This window comes from Melozone crissalis, unplaced genomic scaffold (assembly GCF_028551555.1).
Source record: "Melozone crissalis strain CALT ecotype California unplaced genomic scaffold, PUWL_Pcris_2 ptg000029l_1, whole genome shotgun sequence".
In the NCBI taxonomy this organism is placed as follows: domain Eukaryota; kingdom Metazoa; phylum Chordata; class Aves; order Passeriformes; family Passerellidae; genus Melozone; species Melozone crissalis.
Window position 1 is genome coordinate 6,853,095 of NW_026535807.1, and position 8,588 is coordinate 6,861,682.

Consider the following 8,588-nt stretch of genomic DNA (forward strand, 5'->3'; position numbering starts at 1 on the left):
TCACAGTGCCATGTCAATGACACCGGGCACCGAGACGGGACCATCCGCCTGCCCGCTGGGTCATGGCCAGCGCGGCGGGACCGTCCGCCCGCTCCCCTGTGCCATCGCCACCATCGCCGCCGGTGCGACGGCACCGCCGCTGCCATGCGGGACCCTGCGAGGGGAGCTCGGCACCACCGAGAGCGATGGTGACGGCACCCCGGGGAGGACACCCCGAGCCGGGGCCGTGGCGGGAGGGCAGGCGAGGCGCCCCCGACCCCGGCGGCCTCGATGGCGCGGGACCATGTGCCGGGGGCATGGCGGGGCGGCCGGGCGGGGGGCGGCGGGGCCGGTGCGGGTGGCGGGGGCGGGGAGGTGGAGCCTGGCTGCGGGACCGCCGCTTCCCTCCCCCGTCGGGCGCTCACCTGGCGGGGCCGCCCCTCGCCAGGGGGCCGGTTCCACGCGGGGCGCGGGGCTCGCCCGCCCGCCCTCCCCGGGCCGCGCGTCCGCCGCCCGCCGGCTCAGGCCCCAGCAGCCGCCGCCTCCCCCTCCATGGCCGCCGCTCTCGCCGGCTGCATTGTGGGAAGCTGACCTCACTCGCTGCTGCCGCCGCCCCGCCGGCTCCGGCACTCGCCGCCATGGGGGCCGTGACCGACGGTGAGACCTCCCTCCCTCCCTTTCTCCATCCTCCTCTCCTTCCTCCCGCCCCACGCCGCGACCCCCGCCGGGGCTCCCCGCAGCGCCGCGCCCCCCGCCCGCCCTCCGGGGAGCGGCTGCCGCGGCGCCCGGGGCCGCTCACCCCGCAGACGGGCCTCCATCGCGGCCCCGGCCCCGCGGCCCTCCATGCTCCCCCGGCCCCGCGGCTCAGCGGATCCGCCCGCTCTGGCTCCGGGAATCGCTCCCTGAAGGGCCCGGAGAGCCCCGGGCGCGGCGCCGGGAGGCGGCGGCCATGGCGTGAGGGCTTAACGGGAGTTTTTCCCCAGATGAAGTTATCCGCAAGCGGCTGCTGATCGATGGCGATGGAGCTGGCGACGACAGGCGGATCAATTTGTTGGTGAAGAGTTTCATTAAGTGGTGTAATTCCGGATCTCAGGAGGAAGGGTATCTGTTGTTTTGCTTTGGTTTTTTAAGTCTTGGAACTGCTTAGCTTGCGTCTCAGTGGAAAGCAGGGCTCGATCCATTTGGAAGAGATCCGCGTTAAAATGCGCACAGCTGCTTTTCTTTGGCTCTGTGGTGTTTGCAGGACAAACGCCGAGGTCTGTGCTGGGATAGGAGGGCTGCAGACGGGTCAGGAATCGCTAAGGGCTGCGGGCTGTGTCCTGAAATCTGCCAGCACCGCTCCAGTGCCCGCAGGATTGCTGTGCCTGCTGCGTGAGCCAGCCGGGAGTCCCGCTCTTATAACAGGATCATGACTCGGATATTTTAGTTGGCAGTTCTGCGTTTGTTCTGTTAGGGAAGGGAAATACTGCTGGTATTTCTGCTGCTGTCGTTTTCTCTCTCTCTCTTTTTTTTTTTTTTTTTTTTTTTTATGTCTAAATTAGTAAGGTACGAGTGACAGCCTTCTGTGGGGTCTCTGTTAGTAATGGATAGAAATTCTAGAAATTCCCAGAGATCACAATATTACCAGTGTGTAGACAGAGAAGCACTGCAGTATTAAAAGACTAATTTGGTGGCCACAGAACCAACCCGAGCTGGAAGATTTATAAGCTCTGGGTCAAACTGCTCACTGCTTTAACTTTATACTGATAAGGACATGATGCTGGAATTAATGTGTACAGTGTTTCTAACTGCACTTCCAAAAATTATACACTGAATCTTTGAAGTGTTTTCTTTATTGAATGATTGTTATTCAGCCATCCTTTATGCTACAGAAGTTTTGTTTTCTTGCTCTGTGAAGTTAGGAACTATTTTTATGCTGCTTGAGAGTAAATGTCTTGTCTGTTTTCAGATACAGCCAGTACCAACGAATGCTGAGTACTTTATCACAGTGTGAATTTTCAATGGGAAAGACTCTTCTGGTGTATGACATGAACCTGAGAGAGATGGAAAATTACGAAAAAATCTACAAGGATATAGGTAAATACGAGAAAACATTAATGGTTTCTGTTTGACAGTTTCTCTTCTGAACAAGCTTAAGCCTGGTGAACATAATATATACATCTAATGAGTGGTTTGGAGGTTTTTTGAGTTTGTTTTTTTTTCTTACTAGATAGCACTCATATGTGCTATAAGCATCTTGTAATTACATAGAATACATACAAACAAAAGCTTTTTAAACCTATTGATGTGCATATAGTTTTTAAGCTGATGGAGCTACAGGCCACTATGTCACAAACAGCTCTTTTATAGTTTATCAGAATAGCTTATTTACATGTATTGTTTGAATTCAATATAACTCTTTATCTTTCTTTTTTTTTTTTTCCCTAAAGAAAATAGTATAGCTGCAGCCCATGAGAAGATCTCTGAATGCAAAAAACAAATCCTGCAAGCAAAAAGGATTCGAAAAAATCGCCAGGGTAAGGTGCCATATCTGTATTTACAGTGGTGAACTTCATTGGTTTGTTATCTTTTAGAATACATTGTATTGGAAAATAGATTCTAAATTTTTGAACATGCAAGGCATCATGATTACTATATTCAGCCTGGTGGGTTCCACTGACTACTGAATGTTTTGGGTGGATGACACAGGCAAGATTGAACCTGATCTCAATGACATGCAGCATCAGGAAAACCTAAAAGAGTGTCCTTTCTGAACACCTGTTTGAAGAGGTGTATTTTTTCCCTACTTTTAAAATTGTATACCCATAAATCATTGAAACCTACAACACTCTAAAAGATGAGCAGTTGATTAGAAGCAAAAAATTGTTTTTTCATGATAAGTGAAATGCCAAAAATTTCAGAAATACAACATGAAAGCTTTTAAATACAGCTGTTTGATCAATGCTATGGTTAATTTTGAACTCAACTGGAAATTAAAATAACCTTAACCAGTAGGAATATGGAGTTCTTACAACTTCACGAACATAGGTCTGAAGTGTTTGCTTTTTAATATGTTCTGTCCTGTCTGCAGCACAAATTTTTTCAGGTGAATGAAGTAGTTGTCATCTGTATGGTCTTCCTATCAAGAAATGGCTGTATTAGTTGCCTGTATAACCATAATATTATTCTTCATGTGTAATAATTTTTAAAAAAAAATCCATGCCGCATTTTATAGTAAATTTTATACTAAATATTTTTCTAAAAATCTTTAATGTTAGTGTGTAACATCAGCACCATTTTCTGTACATATACATTTGATTGTATCTAAACCCAATGTTTATGAATCAGACACAGAAGACTAAGTGTGCAGCAATGCAGAGCTATCTTAAGGTGTTTTGAAAAACATTAAAACAGTTTTTCAAGGAAAAAGAATCTGCCATTCTGTGATACCTGAGTTTGGGTTCTTGAATCCATATTTTCAGAAGTATTTACATCAACTGTTTAAATGTCTTTCAGAATATGATGCATTGGCCAAAGTCATACAGCATCACCCAGACAGACATGAAACACTGAAGTAAGTATAAAACTACATTAAATTATAATATAGCAGTAAACTAGATGTCACCAGACTTGACATTTCCTTGATTCAGTTTGACTTTTTCTCATGTTTATATAATTTCTTTGACACAATAAAAACTTGTGTTTCTGTGTCTTTATGAGCTTTCCTTAATGTCCCATCTATATTGGTCAGAAGCACTGCTAATTGTTCTGTAGTTGAAATTTTTCCACTGAAAAATTAAGGTGAATAAGTGAACTGAGATGTAAATGCACATCTCAGAAAAGGGAGATGGTGGGAAGTCCTTTAACTTACACCAGCCAGATTCAGCAGTCACTCAAAATGCATAACACACAAGCAAGTAAGGTGGAATGAGAGAGAGCAGGAGAAAGCTCCTGGTGTTCTTTTTTATGTTTTCCTTCTGGTTGTTATTCCTGCATGCCCAGTTATAAATGGCTCTGGGTTTGCCACACATAACCTGCCCTGGCATGCAGGGCAGACCTACCTGTTGTCCAACTCGTCCTGTGTGTAACTCACAGTGCTGCTTGTCACATTCTGGGTTTGCATCACTGTCTGTGCTTTTGGGGCAGTTGTGGGGAGATTACTGAGCCACACAAACATTCCAGGATTTATTGCATCTATGAGTTTGTTGTTCTAAAACTGATTAAAGAGGTGGTGTGGAATTACTGTTCCCATGTAAGTGCAGCTGTGCACTTTTCCTCTTCCCACTTTGCCAGGGGAGGCTGTCTTTTCATATTCCATAGCCTTTCATAGCGAATGGAAGTGATTTGGTTATACTATTGCCCTAACAGTAGCATTTTTATAGCTATAAGCCACTGACAATATTTCACACATTTCTTTCTTGTATGTTGTTTTTCTGTGCCTTGATTTCATTACCCCAACTTTGATTATTACAGGCAATTCTCATGAGGCTTGGCTACTTCTTACTTCATTAGTCAGCATATGACATTTATCAAGTGAGGCTTTAATAAAGAACCACCAAAAATGCAGTTTCTCAGATAAGTTAATTAAGAATAGAAATAACTAAATGAGAGAAGCTGTGACTGCTCCATCCCTGGAAATGTTCAAGGCCAGTTTAGATGGAGTTCTGAGCAGTGAAAGATGTCCCTCCCCATGGCAGGGGGTGTGAACTAGATGATCTTTATGGTCCTTTCCAACCCAAACTATTCTATAATTCTGTGATAAATGATACTTTTTTATCTTAGAGGATGCTGGATTGTTTAGGTTTGGAGGGATTATTCTAAGTTTGCTTAACACATCCAAGCATAAGTTTCTTAAGGAAAGCTAGAAAGAGTGGTGAGTTATAGCTGGTAAGGATGCAGTCTGTAGGAAAGTACACAGAACATGATACAATGAACCAAAGGCCACCCTTAATTCAGAACAGAGGAAGCCTCACTAACAATGTCACACTTTTCATGGAACTCTGAATCACTAAAAACACTTGAGAAAACTTCTTGTGAGAAGAAACAGAAGGGTTTCTTGCAAGAGTTACATTTACAGCTTTTGCAGGTTATCTGGCACAATAGGACAAAGTTTAGAAAAATACTTTCTTTGTGCTTTTAAGAGTCTATTTCTTGGAACAAGGAGTCATACAGCACAAAAGAAGCTGTTAACAGCTTAGTCACAAGTAGTGCACAGGAGCCAATTCAGGAAGTGATAGGAGCAGAAGTACTGAACAACACTGCCCACAGTGTAATTAGATGCTGTATCAGAAGAGCTGTTCAGAGAACCAAGAAATGACACAGTCTTACAAAAAGAGATATGAAGGTAAGAAGGCTAAGCAAAGATTCTCTGGAATGTAAAGCAGAAGGAGTAAAATTCCAGATGTAGCTTGGATGTTAGTAGGAAAAAAAAAGAAGTCTGTCCTCTCACAGTCTGCTTTCACCTGACAGCACAGTGTAAACATCAAGATTTGGGCAAATAGAAGTTTTTCAGAAACTAGAAACCAAATGCTTCCAGAATCAGTGTATGAGCCTGTAAGCTGAAGAGAGGGGTAATGTCACACACAACTCTCTCAGGTATTCCCATTGAGGTACCAAGCATGCTGGCTCAAAAAAAGACAACACCCTCAGGTAGCACTAAAATAACCTTTTCCCATCCACAATGGGGTACTTAGGACTGGAGGGCTTTTTGTGATTCCCTTCTCAGACTAGTAGAGCAGCTGTCAATGGCATCAGGAAAAAAAGGTTGATTTCCTTGCTGACCCCTCTATGACTTTGCCTGCTAATTAATCAGGGATGATCAGCCTCAATCCACTTCACCTTTAAATGAGCATTTTGCTGTAATTGCATGGTGCATAAATTATGATAGGCATTAGAAGTACCAAACTGGGGGTTTGGCTGTAAGAGTTGGTGCTCCATTCTCATTTGAAAGGTATATTATGGTACCTGCTGTTCTTGGCCTCAAAAAGGGTTGGTCCATGGTGAGCTCAGGTGAGAGCAGAAAGTTCTTCTCCCAAACTGTGTTTGGGCACTGAACAGGCTCCCAGGGAAGTGGTCACAGCAGCAATCCTGACAGAGTTCAGGGAGCACTTGGACAATGCTCTCAGGCACAGGGCATGACTCTTGGGGTATCCTGTGCAGGACCAGGAATTGGAGTTGATGTTCCTTGTGAGTCTGTTCTGGCTCAGGATGTTCTAAGATTCTATTAATCTGCTTCTTTGACTTGTATTGTAGAGTCAAATAAATAACATGTTGTGTCAGGACTGAATTGTTACAAATGCCCAGGCTACAGCTGTATTCCAGCTTGGAGGTCTAATTTTTTGTAAATATCGTGAAATTACAAGTTGAGAACATAATAGTTTAAAATTACATGAAGTGACCTTACCTCTAAATCATTCCACTTGTTTTGTTTACATAAACAGTATATTTTAGAGTTCTTTCTCCTCTACTTAGAGCAAATCTGTTTTGCAAGAATTTTACAGAATTTTTTAAGAATACTCTGAATATCTTTTTTCAGGCAGCTGGAAGCTTTGGGAAAAGAACTGCAAAACCTTTCTCACATTAAAGAAAATGTTGAAGATAAGGTAAGTTTTTCATAGAGATGGTTATATAATAATTTATTAGAAATACAATTAATGTAGAGTCTGCTATGGGTTGTTTGGCTGTATGTGCTCTCTGTTTCCTACAACATGTATTTTATCATTCCAGTTGGAGCTGAGAAGGAAGCAGTTCCATGTTCTCCTGAGCACCATCCATGAACTTCAGCAAACCCTGGAGAGTAAGTGCTGTTCTTTGCTAATAGATATAACTGGGTTGTGTTTTAGCAGATCAAAAGGAATCACAACTTCCAGCAGGGGGATGGCTCTGTGCAATTGAGGCTGGTGACCTCTTGCATTGGCAGAATTTTTTCCCAGTAGTAGTCCAGAGCCTGAGACTGCTCTGAGTTTTTTGTCCTCTACAAGCTACCCACTGTGCCATTTCCTGACTAGCTTCAGGTTAATTTGTAGGCAACAGAACTCTTTAAAACCTGAGGATGGAGAATAGCCATTGAGTTTTGGGTTTTTTTGTTGGGTTTTTTTGTTTGTTTTTTTAACAGAAAGTATTTCTTACAGAGAGTTATTCTTGTGCTGATTTCCAAATTTCATTTTATAATTCCTATTTCAGTAGTTTTGAACATGTCACTACTACCATGGTATCATTTGAGGCTTTACTGAAAAGAAATTGAAATAAAAGGAAGGCAAATGCCAACCTACTCAGACTGAATCTGTGACAGAGCAGGGACTAAAACTGTCAGACATGAGAGCTAAATTCAGGAATTACTTGTACTCATCTTTTCTCATACAAATACTTAATATTTTCAAATCAGCACTATCTTGTTGTGCTCTAATATGGGTAATATTGTTTTAAATATTTGCTGTATATTTTCCCTGTCTTTCGAAGACAGAACAATTGGTACAGCCTCTGAGCATGACCTGACTAAATGCAGAGATGGCTCTAAGAGCAGACTTTCATTCTCTAAGGCCATCTAGATCTTCTTAAGCAGAATGAACTGTTGATCCTAGGTGCACTTTAGCAGAAGGTTATTGTTATTATGTGTTAATAACACTTGCTTAAGTATTACTCTTGAAAATGCATTTTCATGTGAATATATAGATCACTTTTCAGGGTTTTGTGAAGGAAGTAGCAGTTTAGTGAAAATCGCAGCTTCAGTATAAAATAAATAAACCATTAGCAGACAAAGAGAAAGAAGGGGTTAGAAGCAATCTGGTACCATTTGCTTCAATTGACACTATAGAATTTACCCCATATTTCCAGTAACAGCTGTTAGAGATAACATCCTTAAAAACTGAAGGATTATTTTGTTTGTTTGAGCATAGCATTTTTTAGAATGAGATACTCAGCTGCACATTTAAAGCAATCATAATAAAATATTTAAGTGGGACAAAGTTCTGCAATATAGTTTATATATGACCAACAGTTTGACTAACAGTAATATTGAATTTTAGATGATGAAAAACTTTCAGAAGCTGAGGAATCACAAGAAACTCAGATGGAAGCAGAGGCCAAGCAGTAGATGTCATCTGAAGACTGACAATTACTACTTAAAGTCCAAATATCTTCACTTTCTGTTGAAATCAACAGTAAGAGATGGAGCTGGAAATAGTTTTCTCCTGCTTCTGTGAATTTTTATACAAAAATACATGTTTTGCATCTGTTTCATGGGAAAAGAGTTGCAGATGTTTGCAGGCAGGCACTCGATGTTAATCCACAAACTTGGTAATTTGTGACAAATATACTTTGTTTCACAAAGGATGAAGCTTTTACACCATACTTGTGAACTAAGGTGTTTGTAAAACTTTAAATAAAAGGTGTTTTCACAGATTTTCCTATTTTTAGTAGGGATTGAGCCTCATAATAAGGGCTTCTTTTCTTACATGGTATCAGACTGAGGGCAGTGCATCTTTTCATGAGTCCCAGTTTCCATACCCTGGGACCCAAATCTGGATGGGACCCAAATCTGAACTGAGTAGGCTCTTAGTTGTTTAAAGTAACTGCCATTTAGAACTTACTATGACTAGACTAGAATTTGATAGTTTCATATAAAATAAATT

General features: G+C 42.4%; 1 protein-coding gene across 1 annotated transcript; it reads left to right on the plus strand.

The window, feature by feature from the left end:
• Positions 1–488: 488 nt before the first annotated feature.
• THOC7 (THO complex subunit 7) lies at positions 489–8,366 on the plus strand. The gene is made up of 8 exons (XM_054280896.1): positions 489–636; positions 963–1,080; positions 1,928–2,055; positions 2,409–2,495; positions 3,475–3,532; positions 6,494–6,560; positions 6,685–6,754; positions 7,983–8,366. The coding sequence occupies exons 1-8, from the start codon at positions 618–620 to the stop codon at positions 8,048–8,050; spliced, it is 615 nt and encodes a 204-aa protein (XP_054136871.1). The 5' UTR covers positions 489–617; the 3' UTR covers positions 8,051–8,366.
• The last annotated feature ends 222 nt before the right edge of the window (positions 8,367–8,588 follow it).

Coding starts and splice junctions, on each gene's coding strand:
- THOC7 (XM_054280896.1), top strand. Junction 2,056..2,408: donor AAAAATCTACAAGGATATAG/GTAAATACGAGA, acceptor TTTTCCCTAAAG/AAAATAGTATAGCTGCAGCC. Junction 2,496..3,474: donor GATTCGAAAAAATCGCCAGG/GTAAGGTGCCAT, acceptor AATGTCTTTCAG/AATATGATGCATTGGCCAAA.